The sequence below is a fragment of the Pseudopodoces humilis genome, chromosome 10, assembly GCF_049639895.1.
Source record: "Pseudopodoces humilis isolate 2021_Gansu_Grassland_sample_001 chromosome 10, ASM4963989v1, whole genome shotgun sequence".
Lineage (NCBI taxonomy): Eukaryota > Metazoa > Chordata > Aves > Passeriformes > Paridae > Pseudopodoces > Pseudopodoces humilis.
The window spans coordinates 17,190,701-17,216,683 of NC_142209.1; the positions used below are offsets into that span (position 1 = coordinate 17,190,701).

The 25,983-nt window shown below is 38.1% G+C and overlaps 1 protein-coding gene across 2 annotated transcripts; it reads right to left on the reverse strand.

Annotated features, from left to right (window-relative positions):
- Positions 1-1,956: 1,956 nt before the first annotated feature.
- SH3GLB1 (SH3 domain containing GRB2 like, endophilin B1) lies at positions 1,957-24,795 on the reverse strand. Of its 2 annotated transcripts, XM_014250831.2 has the most exons (10): positions 24,645-24,795; positions 21,683-21,824; positions 18,986-19,114; positions 17,166-17,299; positions 16,695-16,787; positions 13,131-13,154; positions 9,168-9,257; positions 8,601-8,701; positions 3,401-3,632; positions 1,957-2,429 (listed from the first exon to the last, which is right to left on the reverse strand). In XM_014250831.2, the coding sequence occupies exons 1-10, from the start codon at positions 24,714-24,716 to the stop codon at positions 2,322-2,324; spliced, it is 1,125 nt and encodes a 374-aa protein (XP_014106306.1). In that variant the 5' UTR covers positions 24,717-24,795; the 3' UTR covers positions 1,957-2,321. The 2 variants fall into 2 exon arrangements, with proteins under 2 accessions (XP_014106306.1, XP_005521064.1); XM_005521007.2 differs by lacking the exon at positions 13,131-13,154.
- Positions 24,796-25,983: the final 1,188 nt, after the last annotated feature.

Here is a 25,983-nt window from a genome sequence, read left to right on the forward strand (position 1 = left end):
CATATTTGTTGCAAAAATCTTTGAGTCAGCAAACAAAACCAAAAATTTCCAGTAAATTTCTGCTTGAAAGTTGTCACCAAAGTGACACAGAAAGAGACTGAGCTTTGGGACTACCTGCAGTAAAGTTCTATTCAGTGTAACACAAGTACAAACAAGCACCGTTCTACCAGCTCCCCTTCCCAGGGGTACAACAGTGAATCTCAAAATAGGCAACTTTAAGAAAACAGTAACGAGTTTCTCTACTTAAATCACTTTTGGGCTGAAATGAAACAAAACCAGGAAGAACTGAGAATATGGATTTTCAGCATTTTTAGACAGAGGGTCAACTTCTATTTCTCTCACACACAGCTTAAGCTGTTGACATATAACAAAAATTTTGACTGCTACCAAATGTTGCCTTCACAGAGCTGTACTACTCAGATTTCACTGAATGGCCATCATCATTAAAAATGCTGCTCTGTAATGTTTTATTGCACTTAAATATGAAGTAAATAGTCCAGTATAGCAAAGAGTCATTCTTAAAAATTATCCTGAATATTCTACAAATTAAGTCAAATGAACAATATTGACTGGAATTTAAACACATTTCATAGCAATTCACACTAGAGAGGACTGCAGAAGATCATCACTGTGGTCAAAATGGTTCAGTCTTTTTGCTTCTAAACTTGGGTTTTATCTTCCTATTACTTTCATTCAATGCATCATTAATGATTCATGGTTATTTCTACTTCATCAGTAACTATTATTATTGCTCTCTCTAGTATTTTCATTTAATAGACAAAATAAACTTAGGATTTTCTTGACAGTTACCTCAGGAAGGTTGCAATTGAACCAATGCAATATATTTGTTTTAATTTAATTTTTGCACTCTAAAAATGGAAGAGTCTATTTTTGGAAGTGAAATTCAAAACAAAAAACATCACTTTTTAATTAAATAGACATGACACCTTAATTAATATAGTTTTATCCATCCCACCGAAGTAATTTCTGTTGCTAAATGTTTCATCACTACATGCTTGCAATGGCAATGTTAAAAATTTCTTAAGGAAAGGTCATTGCAAACAAAGTTACTGATCAGAAGCAGTTAGCTAAGCAATGGTACCAGTGTTCCCTGAGAGCTAGAGTGGACTTCTGGTAATGTTGTATCATGTGCAAGGAGAATAATTTCCTTCTCCAGGGACAGAGTTTCCTTCTACAAGTCCAACCCAATTAACTAAATATACTGAAACTAAGAGTAAAAGAAAGAAAAGAAGATTCCCCTCAACTACACTTTTAAAATCTTTTTACAGCCTTAAAAATCTGCTGCTTATGAAACATTAAAGGTGCAGTGTTTAGGAAAATGTTATTTTATTTACAAATAATACTACCTTCGATAAAGCCATTTTTAGAATCAAAATATTTTTTCCTTCCTGCATTAAAAGGAGATTCTCTTGCACAGCAAAATGCCTAAAACTAATTGAATCCAATTAGAACATGACAAACTGTTGCATAAGAACTGGGGAATCAGAATTTCATTACAACCTATAATCCGAACAATTGTATGCTCGTCTATACAACTACTTAAATGTAGGGAGACAGTGCATATTTGGTTAGCAAAATGCAGTGCTTAATTTAACATAAAGTTTGATTTGCAGTTGAAAGAATTTTTATAATTACTAATCAAGCTGAATTAGACTCTTTCCTGGAAAGCAATTAAAGGAAAAAATGCAAGGCAAGGTTAAAAACAAGTCAGAATGCATGTCCCTACTTTGTGTCAATCCACCTAGGTGCAGCTTAAAATCTCAGCATACTGGAAACTTGCCTTAAATTTTCAGAGGTGACTAAATGCACAAGACACTCAGCAGAAGCCATGTGTGCCTCAACACATCTGAGCTCCACACGTGATGGGAACAGAGCCATGTGGTTTATGCTTCATGTTTGGTTTTGGTTATTCAAATAATATGCATTACACATGCATCAGTTCACAATAAGTTTATTTTATGTGAAGAAAAGCTTTGCCATTAATGAAAAATTTCAGTAGAAAACAGTACCTCCTGCTTTCAATCTAGATTACTCAAAAGTAGAAGCTTGTATTAGTGAAAACTTCAGTAGAAACAAATCCGTAGGAAACGTTCTTGGCACATGAAGTAAAAGCTTTAAACACATTAAGTTTGAATAGAGTATTGACCGTGCAACCATGCTGGCAGAAAAGCCAGTTTTTAATGGCTGGTATTTGTCCCTCAAGACAATAACATGGAAGACACATAAACCTGCTTACGTAACGTTAATTGTATATAAATATGGTGTTGCCATAATTGACAGTCTCTATTCAGGCCAACCATTTAGTTCAGCAGTTCTAAATAAGTAATAGGCACTTTGCCTTTCTGATTTCCCCTTTCACCCATCAGCCAGTCTGAATCCATGCCAGGGATACTGTACACTGTTATCACCTACAAAAAGAGAAACACGTTATTATAAACTTTGTTTGCAAGGAAGAGAGTTACATTCTATCATGTGATTCCCAGTGTCTTGGAATTGAGATTAAGCAGGTTAAACAGAGCATTTACTATGACCATCCATGGAACATAATCTAATGCTCATAAAAATTATTTCACTGGTCCATGAAAAAGAATAGACACAGTATCATATTTTGAACTCCCTTTTTTCTGTTGAAATTCTATTAATTACAGTTTTTTTCTATTATGTTTTATCTTTAAATCTTGTGTATCCACCCTCAGCCTTAACTGGCAACCTAAAAGAAACTTCTGTGGAGTGCATGATAGAAAGACAGATGGTGTTGATCTGCTACATCTCCATAGAAAATCTAAGCTCACGGTTTCTAAGTCACTATCTAGATAAGAAAAAAGTCAAATAAAAATACTGAAGTAATGCACATTTAAAAACCAAAAAATCCTAAATTATTTTTTTAATTTCTTCTTCAGCATTATTACCAGGTGGAACTCTGTTCCAGCACTGTGCTACATCATCTACCTCCATCTACTTTGTACACTCTCTGACTTACGACTACAACTGAACTGGAACAGGAATAAACACAGCACAACCTTCACCATCAAAGCAAGAAGTAGCTGTATTTTCATATTCTTCACAAATTGCAATATTCAGTATTTGAAAGACTAATGATATTGATAACAGTGCTAAAGGTGTGGCAAAAAGAAGACTGCAGAACTGCATCTTGACTGTCTAGCAAATGCTCTCACAAGCTAAGATGGTGTCATAGATATTGACTCTCACTCCAGGATATTAGGATTTACAGGTAGAGGACAATGCTTCAAGGGTATTATTGAAATTTAATTTTAAAATATCAGCTACACAGACTTTTTGATATAGCACATCTTAACTGACTACTCACAAGCATTCCCATTTTATTTTCAAATGATCAAGGTACATAGAAAACTCTTACCTCATCTGCAAGTAGGGATAATTCACTGCTGTTTGCAGCATCATAGTCATAGAGAACTCTTGCTTTTCTGCTGCCACTTGATGACCTCAGTTCACTGAGGCCTGAAGCAACAATTGAATTGCTTACTGAAGGCAATGAAGCAGAGGCTGAGGCCAAGACTGGGGGAGTAGAAACACTCTGCACAGGAGTTGTGGAAGACTGATTGTTGTTAGAGAGGAAAGTAGATGGAAAGCTGTGAGAGAAAAAAAAAAAATACTTCTGAGTGAATCTGTTTTGCACAGGACATTACATATGCCATTACATGGCATACGTGCTCCCATGCCTAAATTAGCATTCTTATTTTTATCAGCAATAAACACCAGCAGATAGCAGTATGAGAACAGCACTGAGAGTTGTATAACATAAATAAAGATACTTGTTCCTGATAAGTAGCATAAATCAAATCAACATAATTTTAAAGAAATACTGCCACCTTAAAAAACCCTGGGCATTTGTCTCTTAAAAAAAGGCAAAACCAAGAAAGCCCTGTTGGTCAAACTTAATTCAGACTGTACTTTGATAAACATTTCTTTTGACAGCTCTGCCAGGAAAAGTAGCCTCCACCTCCTCCTGCTCATTCCTCAATTATGTGGTTACACAAAAGATTGTGCTGACGAACCAGATCAGGGAAATATAATACAACTTAAAACCACAGCCTCTGTCTGAAAGCAAGAAAAACCACACAACTATTTTTGTAATCTAAATCAGTTCATTGATTCAGCTAACTTCATGCTGTGAAACAAAATGTATTTTTTACACTAAAAATGAATATATCAACTTAAGCTCCTCATTTCTAGGTCAGGCTGCTACTTGCTCAGTGCCAGCTGTAGTGCTTGCCAGACCCTCCCATGAAGTCAATTAAACTCATTAACCTGAATGAAAAAGAGGGGGGAAAAAAGTGTATAATCTCCTACTTAGCTAATGAGCTCAGTCACAAAAAACTGTTATGAGTGACAGAGCAGATAGAAGGGAAAGCACAGAATAGCATGACTGAAAAATGGAAGGAGCAAAAAGGAGAGCAAAGCAACAAGAGATTTTGGGGCAGTGGAGTAGGAAGAATGGACCAGCAATGACGAGCTCTGAGAATGCCTCATGGCACTCTGCCCTACATGCTGGGATGCAGTTCTGTGGCAGGCTAAACTCATTTATTTAGCAGCTGATATAACAATTTCTTGTCCCTTTGCTCCCTTACTTGGTTCTAACATCCATCTGGATACTACTTTAAGAGTAGGTCAACAGAGGTTTCAAAAAGTGGCAGAGCTGATGCAGTAAGAAAGGGCCAGCATCTAGGAGGTAGACTGAGTCATGATGACCTGGAACTGTAGTTGCATTTCCTTCCATTCTTTTGACCAGTGAATTCCCACAAGTAACTTCCCTCATCAGTCCTTCTACATGGATACCTTTTCATGAACATCTGGGATACAAGCATATTACCTCCCCCTCCTTTTGTTTGCCCACTCTTTTAACATAAGGAAGATCTATCCATACCACACATATAAACCCACCAGAAAATAACCTCATCTCATCCCTTCCCACCTCTGCTCCTCAGTCAGATTCTTTCTGAAGGTGCAGTTCAGTGGCAACTCTACCCACATAAATCCAGATCAGTATATTTCCATCACCATGTCTGCAGCATTACTAGTGCTCATATGATCGTATGAGGAGTCATTTTAGGGAGCTGATGCAGGTAAAAACTAAACCTATCAATGCAGCAACTAACTTTTTTGTTCATGTGACAATAAATAGTGGAACTAATGCAGCCCATATCTGTAACAGCTGCAGCACTCCTGCGCAGGTTCCAGGTTCACACTATACTTAAACTGGTAAATGCTCAGTGCCACCAAACAGGGTGGACCCACTCCTGTACCCCTTTTTATTGCACAAAACCTCATACTCTATAATTTGAGTCAGATCTAGAAATCTGCTGCTTTTGATTCAACAATCTGAACTACAAAAAAATCAGGAAGATGCTAACTTTCCATAGTTAACATGTTCAAACATGTTCACCTTGCAGTCACAATTGTACGTCACTGAAAGGAAAGAGCAGCAGTGTAATGTGAAGGACAGCACTAGCCCCTTGACAGTCAGAACAAATTGCATGTAAAAATTGGGAAGACTTTCAGGAAATGGTTCTGAAATTAGGTAGCAGCTTACTACTGTGCAAAGGAGGAAGTCCCACTTCCTTCTCTTAGCATACCTTGACTCCACTTGATCATAAAGAGCTGGTTCAACTTACCAAGAACAGACTGCAACTCCACCATTTTTTTCCATTTGTTAGATTAGTTTTTTAAACTAATTCATCATGTTGCCTGAACAAATCAAACAAGCAGAATAAAGAGAGCCAAAACCAGACCCCAGGTTTCTGTAGGTATAGCTCAGCTATGCCTCATGATGTATTTATTACTTGATTAGCTGGCATTCAACCAGAGGGATTTAATTTTAAATGACAATCAGCTGTTTCTCGATATTGCTAAATGACTGTTTAATATACTGCTAAACCTGTTCTCAGTTAACACAGTAATTACCTGCAAGTCATTCTGCGCAGTTCAAAGGGTCACCGGTTTGTATAGTCAGTGGAATTATAACCACTCTGTCAATCAGTGGGACATTAAGTCTCATTCCTTTTGCAAAGCCATATGTAAGGCATTTTACTGGAAGGCTTTAGCTATACAGAGGTTGTCTGGTTCAGGGTTTTTTTTATTCTGAATGCTTGAGCAACAGGAGTTTCACAGCTTGCAGAGCAAGATATTAGTAAGAGATAATCTGAAAAAAAAAATTATGCCACAGCTTACATTTGTCTGTCAGGGAAGCTGAGAAACTTCAGAGCAAAAGCAGTTACCAGTTATCAGGAAGAAAAAAAAGCAGCCAGAGCACCAGAATATTTGAAACAGATTTGTTTAGTTCATTCTGAGGTACTGAAAGTAAGGATAAAGGGAGATTTGATTTAAAGAATCAATCTAGTCTCATGGAGGGGAAGCTGTACAGAGATAAGCAGCTGGTGCTGCCTTGAAGAGAAACATCCATAAGAACATGTCAATTTATATAAAGAGAACTGAGTACAAGTTTTCCCCCCCACCTTCTTTACAGCTGCCTCTGGAGGGTACATCAGGAAGAACAGTGCTCAGCTTAGGAACAGGGAAGGGGTTTATGCCCTAGATTCTGACCCAGGTAAAACATAATATGCATCTCCTCAGAGCAGCAGGTTTCTGTCTCAAGTAACAAACTGATGTCACTTAGAGGCTGAACACCTCTGGTCCGTCAACAACATCAAAACAAAACTCAGTCCTTCACAGTTCTTGGCTCTTACATGAGAATAATGCGCAATACTGTTCTCAGATGTGTGAAAAGCTGTGTAACTCAGCACTATGTGTTAACCAACACAGCACTGGCAGACACAACCCAAATCTAGCTGAGCTCCCCAAGTCGTTTCTTTGGTCTGCATGTGCCCGCATTACCTCAGGCACAGAACACAAACCCTACTCATCTGCTTATTTAACGCAAGTGCTACACACCACATCCCTATAAATGGAGACACTTCCAAAGCAAGGAGCACAACCTGAGACCCTGTCCCTCTCTGTTATACTTCAGTGGGATTTCCTTGCACAACGAAGGAAAGACACACCCAAGATTTAATACCACAACTATTTTAATCCACGTAGGCAGAGAAACTTCATTTCACTGTTAGAGGCATTTAGAATTTTGCAAAGTTTCCATGCTTTTGGTCTTGTACCAATCATAGCAATTTTATTAAAAATACTAATCAGATCACAGCCACATAAAGGAACATCCTTCTGTTTTCCTAAAGGCACTATTTTCTTCAAATCCACTTCTTTTTATACCTAGTAGCAATTTACACAAATTTTAAACAAAAACAGCAGTTCTGGGACAAGCTATACATCCTAAAGCAGAATTTAAAGAGGAACATGTTCTTCCTTAGAATAAGGGTGCTATATTTAAGGCCTTCTGTTATATTAAAAATATCCTCCCAAAATAGTTATGTAAATATATTTCACTTAATTTCTAATTTAGAAGTTGCTTTCTCTTAGTACCGTAAATATTTGTTTTCAAGCTTTCAGTGCCACAACTTGTATTTATTTGTATACATTTGTAGATATTTTATAGTTGAATATCTGGAATGTATTAAATTGGGATGCAACTTTAAAGACGTAGCTTTTTTTTAGACTGAGGTTTTAAATACTTTAAACTACAGTTTAGTAGTTTAAAGTCTTTAAACCACACATTTAAACAAACTGAGGAAATCAAATGCCACAGGAAGTTGCAAGTCAGGAAAAGGATAAGACTCAAGAACACTTTTGTTTTTACTTCCTCATCAGGGAAAACATAAACAGAGAGACCTCAGAGACAGTTACCTACAACAGGCACTACAGTAAACTTCTAAGCACAGACAATTCCTTAGTGCGTGCACTCATGTAAATAGCATGATCTGCGTAACACTAAGAAAGGGTGACTTCTGAAGAATTAGAATAGAGAAACTTTATGAAGTGTAAGCATGTACATCTCTCTGCATTCCCACCAATCACACATAAAGGATTAAGAGCACAAACTAACGGCAGTTTCTTCTCTTACTTTAAAAATGCTAAACCCATGAAACAGTAAAACAGGACAAACTTGTTCATTCTACTGTGTGTGCTCTGGATAATAGACAGGATGAAGTAGATTTCTCCCTATATGATATCTATGCTGGCAACTCAGTTAAGAGTGGAGAACAGGGCTTCATCAGAAAATCAGATAATGACCTGTAGTGAATCAAGAAGCAACATAATTTATAGGAAGTATAAAAACTTTTCCCACATTGCATAGTAGTTCAGTAGCATGAAGCATAGGACAACTAAATGATTACAAATAAATCTCTAGAAATTCCTTTTTGTCACACTGATGTTACCAAGAGCTCACATTTCTCAATCACACAATATATAACATCTCAGTAGATCAACTCTCAAAAAGCATTAGTGTTGTGTGTAGGCTTAGGGTAATAGTTGCACTGGGTAATTACATATTAATTACCTGAGAACAGATACATTTCCTTTCAGTCCAGCATGCCTGTGTGTCCACCACTGTTATATCAGTGTAAGTTTTCATACTATTCATAAGCATTTATTAAAAACTGAGCTTTTTCTTGCAGTTTATGCAGTATTACTACCTTCCAAGTTGTTTCTGGAGATCCAGCATATATTGGTAACATTGTGCATAATAGGTCATCTGAGCTTCAACAAAGTCATTCAGGCAGCGGAGATGATGTGCCTGTAATACAGCAAAGAATTCAAGTGTTTAGTCTGTAAGTTAATCTTTCTGCACTAGAAAGAGTAGGCATCTTGTCAGGTGCTAATGCCAATACTGGCACTTAGGGATAAACACCAAATAGGCAGAGTGCCTGGATTTACCAGGTAAACAGGATAAAATGTCACAGAAATTCACATACTTGAGTAAACATTTTTGTGGTTTCAACACTCAATTGATCTGCTGAATGGGAAGCTGGGTATAAAGAATGAAAATTAAAGCTTCTACATTCTGCAGGTTAATGGGAAAGCAAAGTTAAATTCAGTGAATATTAAATTAGAATTTTTAAAAAAACCAGCCCTTGTAGTTTGATGCTTTAATGCACGGAAGCAAAACCTCATAGACCAGAGTTCCCAAATAGTTTACTGCAGCTATTTTCAGAAGGTGCCCTGATATTGACTTTCCCCCTCAACACCTTTTGGGTACTCACATGTGTGCTGCTGATTCCTTCCAGCAGCAGTCTGGTAATCTCTGCTTGACGGTCAAATTCACTCTGAGTAATTCGCACTTCCTGTTCAGACTAGAAATAAGAATGCAGGTCAGGTACTGGTACAGTGCTCTGTGCTACACCTGCCCACTGCAACAGTCCCACTTGATGCACAACTCATACAAATGCACAAATCACAAGCTTAGGTATTTGAAATGGGATTTTTCTTTGCAGATATTCACTAGGCAAAAACAGTAATTGCATTCTGGGTTCAGAAATGTTGAGGCCCTGTGTACACAGCAAGCAGCTTTATTATCAGACACCTACTACATGTGCAAAAGAAAGGCATTTCTTTGCCAACAGCATTACCCCACCTCTCCCAATAAGAAACAAAGTGCTCACTGGCACAACCACATCTGCACCAGGGGTTTGGTCAGCATACCCAGTGGCAGCCAAGAATAATGTAATTTTCTTCCATACATCAACTTAATAGGTCTCTGATGAAATAATTCAGGGTAAATCTCATATTACTTTTGCCAGGAAACTGCACAGCAATCAGCTGTACATAAATCTTTGATGTGAAATTTTACCAGGATGTCTCATAATTTAAGGCCTTATACTGGCCACCAAACTACAACAAGTATTTCTGGAGCTTGTAATCAAGAAGTCTTTGAAAATTAATAAATCTGAACTACAGAAAATGTTCTAACACTTGGTGTTACAATTAAAGTAAAATTTCTTTGAAATGATGTCATACAAATTTTGTATTTCAATAATTCAAATTTACTCCCTGTTACATATAGTTCTCAAGTATCAGTGTTACACTAGTTTTAAAATACTTCAATCTAGCACAGCCAAAATTACAGTACTTTGGAGAGGGCGAATAAAAAAGGACACTAAACACATACAAAGAGAATATGTGCTCTAAGATTCATTGTTCCAAGACAGAATGTCCTCAGCCTAGAATCTGGATTACTTTGCCTCAATGCTTATAATTCATTTAGTGCCTTGTTTCTAAAAACAAACCCATGGGCAAAAATCTACATTAAGTCCAAGATGCAGCAATTACTATCCTCAACAAAGGAGGAAATATATTTTCAGGAAAATTAATGAGGTGATACCAGTAAAACACTGGTTTCAAAAGCAATTTATGTGTTTGCAAATATTCTGTTCTTGCATGCAGCTAATGTTAATCAGTATGAAAAGTCACATGGAACCTCAGAAAAGAGCACAGAAGAATGATAGTCACATAGGAAATGTTTTTCCATTTGAAGTTGCTGCAACCGGAAGGGCTTACACAGTAATTAAACAGTGAAGAAGTACCTAAAGAAAACTGTGCTTCTTACTCAAAACTGAGATAAAGTGTTTGTATCAAGTTCCAAACTAATCAAGTCTTCAAAGTTTGTTGAGGAAAGAATCTTTGCTTGGAATTTTCTGATTAAATTTGAATTACTATCACTGAAATCCATCTGTCAGTCTTTGAGAGAAAACGTAAGAACAAACAGAAAAGAAAGCTAATCTGATAGCCAAGAGGGGAAGAAAAGCAACATCTTAATTTTCTTTTAAAAACCCATCAAAGCAATAAGTAAATCATTTATCTGGAGAGAAATAGTTTTGTCTCTTGCTTCTGTGAAGTCAGCAGTTGCTAATGTGTTTCTGTCTCCCTGTCAGGTAAGTAAACAGAGGAGAATATGAACTTAGAAGAAAGGGACATAGCCATCAGAATAATTACGTTTGTTTCAACAATGTTCTAGCAAAACAACTACTTTCTGTAAGGAAAGGAAAAGAAGGTAATGTGGTAACACATATTAACTTACCCAGTACACAGTGCCTTAAAATATACTTACAAAAGCCCGATGTACTGGTTTTATAGAGATTTACATGAACTGAATTATGTGATGTCTTTAATCAGTTTTGCCCATCCCTATTTTCAGTACTGCTAGGTGAACATTAGCAGGACAACATATCTATTCTACACCTGGGGGTAAAGGTGAAAACCTGCCGACTTTGGGAAGTCTGCTGACTTTGGCCTGATCACCTTTGTTTCTGAACAGGGTGAAGAGATCAAGAAGACAAGACTAGATTTCCCAGCTGCAGTTGTATTGTGTTTTAGGACCATTAAAAGGTCTCACTAGGTACATCTCATGAAGATTCCTCAAAATGGTACTTGCTCTGAAACTACCGAATATGAGCCAAATTTTTGAATCTGAGTATTCATATGTAAATAATCTCCCCAGATTTCACACAGGAGTACAGCACCTCTTAGAAATACTGTGCAATCCTGCAGTGAAGGGACAACACACATATAAGCACATGAAATCAAATCACCTCCCTAATGTTTTACTAGACATGCTTTTAGTAAAACACTGGTAGTGGATATACAGCTGTGCCTAGTATTTAATATTCCTTCTGAAATGCAGAGTTAGAGGAAGCAAAAGTTGGTCATTACCACCATGAACATATTTTATTCTAACTCAAAAAAAAAAAACCCACTGTAATTGAGCCAGAGATGACAGGATGGTCTGAAATCTTAGCTGGGAAGCTTATATTTAAATTGAAAACATTTATGAATTTCCTTCTCCAACTCTCAAACTCAGAAGGACAGATTGCCTTTAGAAATGTGAATGGATTATTGCTCCATTGGTTGTACATAATGTTGTTGTTTCTTCTCAATAGTCTCTGCTATTTATATACTAAATAAAAAAGGGGACTTTGAATTACATAATTTATTACAAGAGCTAAAGTTTTTTGTCTTCTTTATGCTACAGTTAAGCACTTTGTAGTACTTCTTCTTTCCAAGACACAATCTGTTAAATTCCACTATCCTTAAAATTGCTTCTCCTTGTGTCTGAAATGTCAATAGCTTCAAGATTAGTCTTCATTATAGCAGTATTCTTTCCCTGCCATTTTTTCCCTCAACATAGGACCAGCAGACAGGTTTCCTGCTTCCAAATGTTACTTTACTTAATTAAATAAATAATTCTCAAACTTTGGGATCAAAGTTGACTTCACCTTCCTTTCACTTTAAATGCCTGCCTCCTTCCCTCTGAACTCACAGTCATCCTCACCTGTGCGCACCATAACTCACAGAAAGTTGGAAGAACAACTCCCACAACTCCCAAGATCTCACTTGAAGCTGCATATCCCAGCTTCTCCCTACACCTCCCACACCTGCCTAACTAGTTGCCCATTAGAAACCATACTCCAAAGCCCCTGCTCTCCTTCTATTGACATAATTTTAATTATCCCTCCTTTACAGAAATCCACTAAGAAATCCCTCCCTCCCTGTCAGCAACCCCCTCACAGCCTGTTGCCAATACTGGTTTGTCAGAGCCAGTGAGCCTGACAAACAGCCATTCTCAAGGCACCGCAGCAGCTGCTGCCTAACATTCCATTAGCTCCTCTGAGTTTGTCCCTGGGCAAGGGACGGCATGACAGAGAAGGCTGCAACACCCATCCCAAGCTAATGCTAAGCTTACAAACTAGCTCTCAGGACAGGTGCAGTTTTCAGATGTGCCTACCCCCTAACTTAAGCTGCTGAAGGTCTAGTGACACTGGGGAGAAAGGCGAGGTGCTCCATGTTCTGGGCAAAACTTGAAGATCTGTGTTTTCAGCAAAGTTTAGATTACTAGACCCCAATGTTTCTGAAAATTTTCAAATAAGCTCATTCTTAACAGGATATCATACCAGTAAATTTTGAGAGAAGTCCTGTAGATGTCTATTGTTTCTTGTCCCATGAGAATCATATGGTACTGGTGTTAAGTGACAGCCAGAAACAGCTTACTATAAACAAGCCCCAGGCATTGTTTTGCTGCTGAAATCTGAAAGGCCCTGGAGGGACCCAGTGCATTCTGATGTAATGCATCAGGCTGCTAGCATCAGACTGAAATCAACAACGTGTAATATCCAGTAGACCAGCACAAGTTACAATTTCAGAATTCCGCAATTTTTAAATGGTTTACTTACTTTTGTCACTTCCTCAGCCCATATCTAGTCAGCATTAAGAGTGGGGGAGGAAAAAAATAAAAACATACAAACTTAGACATTGGTGGTACTCTATTACAGTATGTAATCACACTTTGGCTTTTAAGTACTTTCCTATCCTCAGAACTTCACAGGGATTTAAGGAGTGCTACAAGTCAGTTGCCCAAAGCCCTTGATGTACAATGAATCTATTATGAATATGGATAGCATTACATCTATGAAACAAGTTAGATACTGAAGAGAGTGTGACTGGTAGAATTCATATATTACAATAATCTACTTAAAACAAGCTATTACAACGCAAGACATAACTACTTAAAAAAACAATATGAATCAGACAAACTAAATTACCTTAGGAGGAATTTAAGTTACCTAAATGTGTTATAATAATGGAAAACTATTCTCGTTTTTACATTGAAACAGATGAATGCTTTCTCTTGCTAATTTTGTTACTAGTTTTCTATTTCACAAGCACTTTGACTGAAAGCTAAATTTAATTAAAAATGGTACAGAGGTATTTCAAATTGAGTATTAGAGTAGTAGCAAGCAGCACAGCAAAATCACAGAACAGCAAGGGATTTAGTCTAGAAGTTAATTACTTCAGCTTGCTCTTTCAATTCCCTCTTGCAATGTGGTTCTTTTTTAACCTTCATCTTCTGCCACTGTAAGATGACACAACCAGGAGTAGGAAGAAATATGTAAAAAGGCTGCAGGAGCAAACTGTAACAAATTTGCTCCTTTCTTAATCTGATCACAGCTGAGAAATCTGGAAAACTAAATTGAGATGAGACCCAATATGCTGTGCAGATCCAAACCCCAATCAGAACAGGCTGGACAGCACAGTCTACGCTGCACAAAACTAATTAATACCTTTCTCAGGTGCTTTCACAACTATGGTGCTAGAACCAGCTGCAATAGGGAGTCCTTGCAACAAGTTTAGGATATATTGTACTCTAAGTTAATGGCAAAACTTATGTGACATTATTCAGCAGCAGCTCTTTGTAACACATTGCTTGAAGGGAATAATTTCTACATGCTCCTGGCTGTTTCACGTAATTCACTTGTACACATACTAAAAAGATAGAAAAACAAAATCATTCCTTTCCTCCAAAAGCTAAAAATAATTTCAGAAGTGAAAAAATAACTCATTTGTATCCTAAGTTTACATTCCTAAAAATCACAGAAATTAGAATACAATACTGCGTATTTCAAATTATCAGAAATAATGTGATTAAAATAACATCCAATGCTGTACTGACATAAGTGTATTTAGTGCATTACACCAATCCATTTTAAAATGGAAAACATCTGAAACAAGACCAAAATTAGCTGGATAGCAAGAGGAAACATTTGACAGGAAAATGAATGAACACAGGAGGCCAACAAACCTTTAGCCATTTTACATGCAGCAAGTTGAGCATGTAAGAGACATTTACCATAATGTTATTCTCTTCAGGCTGAGAGGTGTTTAGTTGCTTAAATGTACAGATAAAAAAAAAAGCAAGTTACAACACTGTGAATATGGCAGGTAAATAGACTATCAGCACAAAGCACTGCAAGTTTAAGCTAACCAAGACTGTGAAGTGAATACAGATAAACAAAACAGTTTAGATTTGGATTTTAAACACTGAACTAAGCTGTTTCAGTTGTACAGTAAGCATGGAACAAGTAATTTTCAAATTATTTTTCCCAGTTATAAAAATATGTAATCACATGTAGATAAAATTTAGCACTTTAACCTGTCACAGAAAATGGTAAAGCATAAAAATTTGCATCATAGCTCAATACAGTTCACTAACCTAACAGTCCAGTCCTGTTTGTTAGGTTTCTTCCTCTATAAATAAGAGAGCCAGCAGAATATGACCTATTTGCATCACACCTACATCCAGGTTAGTTCTCACTTCTATGTTGCAGAGGATGAAGAACTGCAATTTTGTTATTTCTGCTGCCATTCTACAATCTGTTACTTCTTAAACATGCACACTGTTGTCAAAACATAATTAAACTTAAAGTATAGGCAAAATAGTGAAAAGGTTTAGAGTTTCATGCTCTTCCAGCACTAAGTTACTTGTGCATAAAACAGCATACTTGCTGTATGAATACTCAGGATCAAGCAGTAGCAGCAACAATTGGCACCAAGCTCTGAACGACTGCACTGGTGATGGAATTAAAACTTCAGGCTTATTTATATATATATATTTATATATATATACACACACATAATTTTAATACTAGGCTCAAGGGGAACAACTCCTTATGGTCTTTTTACTGCTTTACTGCTTTATAAAGTAAGGTACATGCCTGCTACCACACCACAAAGGAAGCTAATAATAAAACCCTTTTTTTTTTTTTTTTAAACTTAACTCTGAATAAAGTCAAGGAAAGGAATAGTTTATTATCCAATGCTCCTCTATCCACTGCTTCTAAAGTGTAGTACTGGCTGATCAAAACCCTTCTCTGTTCTCCGTTGTTAGTCTTACAAATTAAAAAAGCTTGACAAATAGAGAAAGGACTTGTTTTGCATAGAATTTATGTAAGGAAAAATGCATGCATAGACTTAAATGTACAGATGGTTTAAATACAGAGGGACAGTGTGCATGACATGGACTGACACACAAGAGCAGAACTGTCAGGTAGAGATTATGTTAGTTTTCAGATGGATCATGATCCCAAAGATACAACCCACTTCAAAGCTCAAGATGATGTCTCTAAGATCTTTCAGGACAAATGCCCATTTGGAAAAGCCAGCAAAATCTGACAGTCCTTCTCCTGCCTCTCCTGTATGTACACTGTCCCTGTGTATTTAAATTGTCTGGATTTCTTTATTTGCATGACCCTTACTGCATTAATCCTTTTAGGAAAAATCACTTCTCAGTCCATCATTATTAGCTGCCAAACCTTTAGGAATGCAGTCAAAAGATAGCTATGAAAATACTGTAAATATATCCTGGTGAAACTACATACTACAAACAGTCCATTCCTTCATTGAGAGCATTTTAAGAGTTTAAGAAGCAGTAACCTTTCTTTCCCACTTAATCTCCTTGAATAAGCATTTTTTGAGGGAGTCATAATGGTTGTTATGTAAGTTGAAGAGTCTCACCTCTGGTGGTGTAAAATAGTAAGCAATACATAAAGAGAAACCACAAATCTTTTTGAAATAGAAAAATTAAGTATAGATAGGTTCATCAGTTGAAAGCAATCATACACACACTTCAACATTTGCAGGAATTCAAGTATTTGTATTTACACTCATACTGGGAAGTTATATCAATTATTTTTTGACAGTATGGGCTCATCTACTATAAAACAAGAAGAGAGTAAGTAAGCTCAGCTTGATAGAATATTTAAAAGTAGAAGACTAACACCTTGACCAGTAATTCACTTCTGTTTCCTTGTGTTCCACTAAGGCATTTCTTACAAAAGTATCTAGAAAAACAACCAGGGTAAGAAGCTAGGACTGGAAACATAACCAAGCAGTCAAGTTGATCAATATGTATCAATCAGTCTGATAATTATGGACCAACTGAAAAAAACCCCTCTACTTACTGCAGCCCGAGCTTCTGCAACTTTTGCCTTCTTCAGTCTGGTTTTTGCAGCATCCAGATCCAGTCTTTTATTTTGTAACAGTTTACGTTCTTTCTGAAAGTGAGTTAGGTTAGTTTGTGAGAATGGGTACACGTACTCAAAAGCAAAAGACTGTCTACTTGGAAATGCTTTTAATGAAGTACCACGTAAAAAAAGTTCTTCAGTTGAAGAGAGGCAGAATTAGATCCTAATTATTCTCACACAGTTTATACTCAGTATGCATACTTCCCATAGAAGAATAGGTACCAAACAAATGTTTTCATCATTATTTTGCTTTTACCTCAGCAAAAAACCAGAAAATACTCCAAAGGTACAAATTTTGCTTGAATTTTTCTGTTACCTTGAGGAAATACACCATTATCTACTACTACATCTTCAAGACTGACAGTTACGGTTGGTGTGAAATTCTGAAAAATGTACAATTCGACTTACAGTAATAGTTTTGTAGTCTCCTTCAATAAAGTTCCTTAGGGGAGTGAGAAAGTTTATAGCAGAAGTTTGAATTAGTTCTCTATCTGCTGCCCCAATTCGCTTTTGTGTTTCTCCACATTTAATGAGTGCATTTCCTGCAAAGGAAAAAATATGTTAATCATATTGTTCAGGCAGGGGGTTAACAAAACAGATTGCTACAGTCAGGGAAGTCTAGGCCAGCAGTTTGAAAAACAATCCAATGCCATGAAAAGGGCCTTCAAAAGAAGGAAAATAATGTGCAAAAAATTCAAACCCTCCCCAAAAAAACCCACTCCAAACCCAAAACTAAACATCAAAAAACCTCAACATAAAAACAAACAAAAATCCCACACCAAAATAAATTACCACACAAACAACAAGCGAAACCATTTTTATTACAAACAATCACAGGTCAAGGCAAGATTTCAATGAGACCACATTCTAAAAATGGAACTAATTATGGTAACTCCATAGAGAGCACCTATTTCAGAGCTGGATATCATACCTACTTATTTTAATCCAACAACTTCCTCTCCTAGACAACATTCTTAAGACAGGAGTAGTTGGTAGCAAGGAAAAAGCTTATTAAGATATGGAAAAATAATGTGCTTTTCCTCAGCCCCACCTATTCAAACTTCTAAATATGCATTTATACACAAATCGAGCAATACTTTGAAATTCAGTTGCAAGTTAAGTATTGAAACTGAAATTAGTGTATAAAAAGGAATTTCAATAGCCTGACACTGCTTAGTTAGAAAGGACATAGTGTTCAGAGAATAAGACTTCATGACACCACCTGAAACCCTAACAGTGTATCTATATGCTAACATTTTATCTTATTTGCCCGAATTCAAAAAATTCTGCAGCTTAAGGGACAGTGTGCCTCTAAGAACAACTCTGTTAGATATTAAAAGGTAAGACTTGAGGTTGATGATCAGAAGAAAGGCCACAGATACATAAAATCATGTGGAAGTAAGAGGAACAAAGCTTGCCATTATTGATTTTGGCATAAGAATTCCATAAAACATTTACTTTTATTTAATTGGATTTTCCTTTTTTGAAAAGGAACATCATTATTTACAGATATAAGGAAATTATTCTTCACAGAAAAAAAGTTCTCTCCCACAGTAATTTTGAAGAAAGTTCACTCTCTTCAATTCTATCAGACTTTGCATACCATAATATATACAGACACCTGCATTTTTCAGTTGTTTAAATTAAATTAACAGCTGAATTTGTATCAACAACTTTAAGAGTTGAGGAGAACACTAGAATTAGACTTTTAAATTAACAGCAGTGTAAAAATATTAGAGGTAATACCCCCAACCATCCTGTCATAGGTATATAAATTTACTAGAGAAAGAATAAAATTTAGATTTTGTTCCACACTACTCTCCTTATCAGAATATTATATATTAAGAAAAGCAGGAATACTGTACAGTTAAGAGAGGTTTCTTACTACAGAAGTCAATTTCAGGTAACATTTTCACTCCAAACAACAAATAAAAATTAATAAATACTGTCAAATGTGCAGATGTGTTCCTTTAACAAAGAAGCTAAACTCCAAAAGTAGTTGTTCTGGTAAGATAACTATCCATCCATGAAGATGGATACCATTCCAACTGCAAATTCTGTTTCTAGATTTGGACAAAAACATCATCACTCATCTCCTAAAGCTCAGTTATACAGCAAGTCAACTCAAAGTGATACAAATGTCATTAAACTGTTTTATCTAGAGGAAGACAAGAAATATAATTTTATATTGTTAAAAAAACCCTTTATATTTTTTTTTTACTTCTTACCATAGGCAGTTCCTGGGCCAAATTCATTCCCGGCATCAATCATATACTGGCCTAGTAATTCTGGATTATTCATGCGACTTGGTGCTTTGCGGTCCAGCTTCTCATAGACAAACTCTTCTATTCTGGCATCTAAAAATGTTTATTTGAAATAATTATTGTCATTCAAAGCACAAGTTAGAAAGAGAAACAAACAAACAAGAAAAAGGAACACAAAAATAGAATTTCAAAATCCAGCCATTAAGCTAAACATTAAGTGAACAATGCTGAGCTGGAGATCCTGTTCTTAAAAACTGACCATGTTCCATGTTTGCCATGCTATGTTCAAGTGTTTCCTAGAGCCACCTGAGAAAGTGAAAATTTATACTTTTCTTCTCCATTAGCACAGTTATACAGCTTTTCAGAATTTTGATCAGAAGTCTTCACAGTAAGACCAATAACAGAATACTTCTTAAAAAGCCAAACTGTCTTCTGTTCCCCCTCCAGAAACAAGATCAAAACTGTTCACTACAATTAGCAGTTGGAATTAAGTTCAACAACTACCCTAAACTCCCTATGAAGATATTCTGAAAGTTTGATAGCCTCAGAAATTATTTTATCTTTCCCATGCCCCATGCTCCCTTGAAACACTCTGAAAAAAAACAAAACAACAACATTAAAAGGTATTAGAAAATGTTTCATTTCGTGTTCCTGTATTTTCTTAGTCTAAGCAACAAAATTATCAGGAAAACTTGACAAGCTTACATGATACCCATCTATCATAATACTAAACCACAGGGAGCTTCTTAGGTGGAAAGGCCTCACACACCTAAACAGGGACTCTGTAATTCAAAAAGCAAACTCATCAGATACAATACCCCATTTCTCTGACCAATTGCTTTAATTTCCCACCTAGCTGGCTTTATTTATACAGCCAGTATGAACTAATTTCAGCCCACAATAGTACAGACCACCACAAAAAAGTTTTCCATTGAACAAACCTGCCACTTTAATACTACTTATTAATTAGACAACTTTCAACAGCAGTGGAGTAAATAACTACTCTCCCATAGAGGTCACAAAAATTAATCTAAGACAGACAATTATGGGTACCAGTGCACTCCCTTGGCAAAAAGGGTGAACCAAAAATAATCAAAAATTATTTGTTTTCTTTACTTAAGACATAATATTTATTTTTTACTAAATCACAAAAGAACTGGAAAAAATCTAAGTTATTAGACTATTACATGGGTCTGATCTATAGGTACAATTACAAATGGGACTGAAAGTGATTTTTCCTCCCCCAGACAGGGTCACTTGACCAATAACCACTAAAAGCAGCTCCCTGCAGCATGTGAGCCTTCTCCCAAATAGGCCAACAAACAGCTGAAGTTACATTCACAAAGATCACTGCTCAGTGCTGAGTATTTTTAGCTGTCAGAAAATGGACTGGTGAGCAGAACTGAGATACTACCATATATCATCCTTCTACTGAAACTTCTCTTTACACTTCCACTAGCCTCCAGTCAGTGCTTTGATACTCAAAGCCTACAAGTTTCTGAAAAAGTCCAAGACATATTATAAATACTGAATTGAACAAAAACGACAACTATTTCCTCTGGCTAAACAAAAGTAAAAATTCGAGCTAGAATATTCTGCAAGTTCTACTGCATCCTTCCCACATGATTAGTTGTTTTATTTTTTTTAAATACTGTTTTTATGGAACTAAAAGATGTAACACACTTCCAAAGTAATACTTCAAACATCTCTGTAATAAAGAATTTATCTACTTGGCATTAGAGAAGTGTTAGCAGTTATGATTTACCTTTACTAATAAATCCTAGCTCAGTATGTCACTACAAGGAGAATATTTATGTTTCCAGTGCAGAGGTAGTAGCAGATTTGTAAAATTATCATTTGAGCAAACCTAAAGGAGGTTTAGATTTTTTCAGTGAAGTAGTTCACCCATGGACTAGACACCTGTTCTTGACTTAAAATCTAGATCTATACATTAAACAAATTCCTATAGCTCCAAACACTGGTACAACAGTAGGATGAGTCTGAAACTGATCTCCTCAACATCACTACTCATAGCAGTAATTTCAGAAACAAAAAAAAATGGAACACCACAAAACTCCATTTTTTCTGCCAGTGTTTTTTTTCTATTACTGTTACAGTAAGAGACTCAACAATGATGAAATCATATTTGACAGTTTTTTGTATTGCTTAAGTAGGGTGCTCATTCTTTAGTAATGGAATTGTTAAAGACAGGTATTTTAGTTCATCTTGCCTGCTTCAAGCTGATTTGTATTGTGAAATAATGAAATAGTAATGAAGTTTCTTGAGCCACTGTATCTACCCCATGAAGAACTTCAGAGTTCTTACAGCTATCCAAGATATCTGGAATTAGAATGGGAAATTCAATTAAACAGTAAACAATTCAAAAACCCAATCAACCTGAGACTAAGCAGAGTATGGAACCAATACAGCAGTTCAAAAAGCTCTGTACAAAGTTTTCCCCATTTGAAAGGTTCAGGAAGTACCAGCAATTGGCAGTGTCTCCAATTCTTACCAGCTCTTCAAAATGTGCTTTGCAAAACTGCAGCCTTCAAATTTTAAAACTGCCGTATTTAGTCATTACTTATGCAATAGCTATTGCAGCAAATATTTACATATTTATTGCATATCTATTAATTCAAAAGTTGAAAACAAAAACCGTACTTGGATTTGGCTGCAATAAGACTTCTGTTTGCTTCATTATTTTTTCTGTCCACAATTTAGTGCATTCTGCTTTGCTGAGAAGGTTCTCCAGGTGAGCATCCAGTTCAGTCTTCTCTGCCTGACCAAGCTTTTCTTCTGTGAACTGCAAGTTAGGTTAAAAATATTCAGTTCATAGAAATAATTTTCCAGAACAAATTTAAAACAGTCACTTGTATCAGTCTGAAGATGATGTTTTAAAATATATAACCATTACCCAGTCATCAGTAAAAATCCAAGGACAAATTTGAAAGCTATTAAGTTTACCAACACATCCATACTGTCAGGTAAAAAAAGGAGCACGAGGATGTTAATCAAACAAGGATGCAAAAGGTAATTTATAACATTATGAAGAAATCCTCTGCTAAACTTGGTATTGAGAATTCTCACGTGAAGTGTTTTGTCCAATTTTCCACACTGTGCTTTAAAACATTAACCAAAATGAAAGTCCAGAGGTAATAAAACAAAAGTGTACTTCAATCTTGTATATTTTGCAATTGTTTGCCAACTACCCTCGTGTAAAACCTGAAGACAAAACAGATTCCCATGGCAGCTACCTTGAATATAAAAAAATACCCTGTCCAAAGGAAACAGGACAAAAATAGGGAGTTTAAACTTCAGTAAGAAGATTTAAATTATAATTAGACATTAAAGGAAGCTTCTAAAGACAAGGATTAAAAGCTAAAACAAACTTTATTGGGAAGTTGTGAATTATATATTTTTGGGGGTGGGCAGTGTTTTGCTTTTTAGAATAGGACAAACCAGTGATTGATAAACTCTTTAAATATCTTGTTATGCCTTACAGAAACACTAAGATGACCTCTGCTGTTCTCATCCAAGCTGTGATTTCAGTGACTATGAAGTACAATATAACTTCATTTAGCTAAATAAATCCATCAGACAATTCATTTCACGACACAAAATTCATGCCAAGTCTTACTAATCTACAAGCACTTTGTTTTTCAATCTGAGACAGGGAAAAGCTACACATTTCACATCAGGGAACCAAGCAAAGCCGGAAGTGAGGGTATTGCCTGTCTCTCTTCAGAGCAGTAATTCCTCACAACAATGATGATCTCATCCCTCGACAGCCCCACCGTTCAAAGACAGGCATTCTCAGGAGAATCTGGCTTATAATTAAGTCACTAACAAATTTACCAATTAGGAACTTCACAGGACTGGAAGCATTCAGACTGTCCAATTTCATTCTTAACAAGTTCTTTGGTGGCCAGTAAGAAACAGAATACAATAGAAGTAAATTGCATTGTCCATGTTTGTTTTAATTTTTGTCACATGTAGATTAACCAATTTGGATAGCATGCACATCTTGATAAGTGCTTCTGGCATTTGCAATTCTACATAAAAGCAAACTGCAGTCATGAGAAAGTTCAGCTGGTGTATAGGGAAGAAGGGAATTTATTCATGGATGTACTACCACTACTACAGTTTAAAAGGCTTTTAAAACTATGCCAGGTGTTCTCAAGAACTTTGTACAGATTCTTTACAATACAGTAAAAATAGTTCTTTTTTTAAAAAAAATTACATCTAATTATAAAAATATATAATTTTAAATTACAGAAAAGAGTATTTGTATATAAAATCATTAATATTTCCTATTAAAATTTCTATAAATTCTCTCAGCAGTGTGAAGATTGCTTAGTGAAGACCACAATGTTAGATTTCACATATTCACTTAAATGAAATCACAGGGTCCCATCACAAGGGTGAAACTGCATCTCCTTTTCTTCCCTTGTCCAACAAGACAAGACAAGGGAGAAAGTGGAGGCTGGAAAGGAAGAGTCAGTCTGGAAAGCAGGCAGACCTGGAAGAAGACAGAAGTGGTGGGGGAAACATGGAAATACCTCCATCACAAAGAGAAGCCACAATGACTGCTTTAAGTTAACTTAAATTTGAACAACAATATATTTTTGACGAGTTTGCATTTTCAGAGCTCTGCTGTGCTGCTGATCATTGGTTCTGCTTGAATACTGAGATTTAGGGCAATACATCAGACTGATCAGACCAGATAACAACGCTAACCATGTTCCAAACCTGACTGTGACCCAGCAAGAACTCGTAAGAAACTGAAGTGGATTACCATACGCTGCTTGGATGCTCATCTTCATACAGGAAATCTATTCAGGTCTGATTATATTAGGAAAGGGGATTACGGCTCAAGACAAGCGCTAAGGAACAAAAGACAGTTATAGTGCCTTTACTGCGAAGAAAGGGGAAGACCAAATCGGAAACAATGGGCTATCAAACAAGCTTAGAAACGATACTAAAGGTAAAACAAACCAAACAGTCTAAGCAGACACATACCGGACTTTCATGTGCCACATCAGAGCTCGACTTTTTTGGATCAGGCAGCGATATGAATACGTTTCTAGCAGACAGTAAAACCCAGGTGCTTATTTCAGGAGAGACACACCTTTGTCCTTTGCATGCACAAAGTCCGGCCGTATCTCCCGGCAGCTGATGCGCACCTCGTGCCCCCAGTGCTGACGCCTTCTCCCCTCTCTGCCCATCTGACCTTGGGCTGTCTCACCCCCGCCAGCCCCCCGAGGCTGCTGCTGTGCAGCCAGCCTGACGAACCGCGAGCCTGCCCAGCCCGCGGCCGAAGGGGCCGGCTGGAGGAGACTCCTCGCAGCAGCCCATCGCCGCCCGGCCCGGCCAACGCTCCGGCCTCGCCCCCGCCGGCACAGCCGGGCCCGGCGCTCCCTCCGAGCCGGGGGCCCGTGGCGGGCCCGGCCCCTCCCGGCCCCCGGGGCGGAGCCGAGTGCCCCGGCCAGCGCCCCGCACCAGGCCCAACGGCGGCCCGGCGGAGCCACCCGCGGCCTCGACCCCGCCTGGGGCGTCCCCGCCCGGGGCCGCCCCGGCAGAACCCCGTCCCGGAGAGGCCCTGGCAGGGGCGGATGGTCCGTACCTGCACGGCGCGGCTCAGGAAGGTGCCCGCGTCAGCCGCCAGCTTCTTCATATTGAAATCCATGATGTTCATCTTGGGCGGGGGCGCTGACTCAGCCCGGACACCCGCGGCGGCAGCGGCCGCTCCGGCCCGTCCCTGTGGGGGCCGCCCGGGGCGTGGTCCGGCCCGGCCCAAACCCAGCTGATAGGGGGAGCCGCGGCGTCAGCCCAGGGCCCGGATCGGCCGGGTGAGCGGCGCGGCCGGCCCCGCTCCGCCCCGGCCCCGCTCCGCCCCGGCCCCGCTCCGCCCCGGCCCCGCTCCGCCCCGGCCCCGCTCCGCCCCGGCCCCGCTCCGCCCCGGCCCCGCCCCACTCCAGCCCCGGCCCGCCCCGAGCTACCGTAGGGGACGGCGGGCGGGCTCGCATGGAGGGGGGGGCCGCGGTGCCCCGGCGGATTTTTCGTCCCCGGTAGCTCCGGGAGTTATCGATGGCCCCAAGGCAGCGGCTGCGGCTGCTTCGAGACCGGGTCAGCCCGGCCGGCAGCCCTGGGCGGAGGAGACATGGAGCCGGCCGCGGCCTTTGCCGTAAAGCCTCGCCATCAGGGTGGGCGGCAGAGTCCCCTCGGGCGGGCGGAGGTGAGCCTCGGGCACGTCTGTCCGCGCACAAGCGTGGAAATCCCGCCGCTCCAGGGACCGCGGCCCGGCATGTCCGGGGGCTGGGCCCCTCCGACCCGGCTCCGGGAGGCCGAGTATCGCCCCCGCTCCCGTTTCATGTATCTTGAGTTTTTTAAGTCAAACTTTGTCTTCACCAAAACCAGTTTTCGGATGGAACGTCAAAATGTAAGCTGGGGATGAATTTTTAAGAAGTCGTTCAGAAAAAAAGTGTTTATTAAAAAATGTTTGCATAAACATCTATTGAGATGCAACTAGACATTAGCACCAAAACATCACGAAGAGAATTTTTGAAAACCTTTACTACAGTAGCAAAACTCAATAGCAGTAATCAAGCAAATTAGGAGAAAATAGTCTCTACTTTTAGAAATTCCCATTATTTTAACATCTCTAATAATGATTATTGAATGTTCAAGAAGAGAAAAAAGGACCTTTGACATGGCCAGGAATTAGAAAACATTTACATTGTGGCATCATTGTCAGCAACTTAATATACCCAGCTTGAAAACGATCCTGCTCATTCAGTTAAGTAATTTATATCATAATCCAAAGAGTAAGTAATGTGTGGCTGAATTTGATAAAGTCAGAGGAAATCCTATGGCATTACGATAAGAGGTGAATTCCAGAGAAGGGAAATAACTAACAATCAAAGCAATCTTGCTTACATGCCGGTCAGATTCCAGGAATTAAA

What these genes read in the sequence shown, in the direction of transcription:
- SH3GLB1 (XM_014250831.2), bottom strand. Translation starts at nt 24,716, where the DNA reads ATGAACATCATGGATTTCAATATGAAGAAGCTGGCGGCTGACGCGGGC. An exon ending in TTGCAGAAGCTCGGGCTGCA is followed by an intron (nt 13,155 to 16,694) that starts GTAAGTAGAGGG and finishes AATGCTGACTAG; the next exon opens with ATATGGGCTGAGGAAGTGAC. An exon ending in CTCCAGAAACAACTTGGAAG is followed by an intron (nt 3,633 to 8,600) that starts GTAGTAATACTG and finishes TTTCTCTCACAG; the next exon opens with CTTTCCATCTACTTTCCTCT.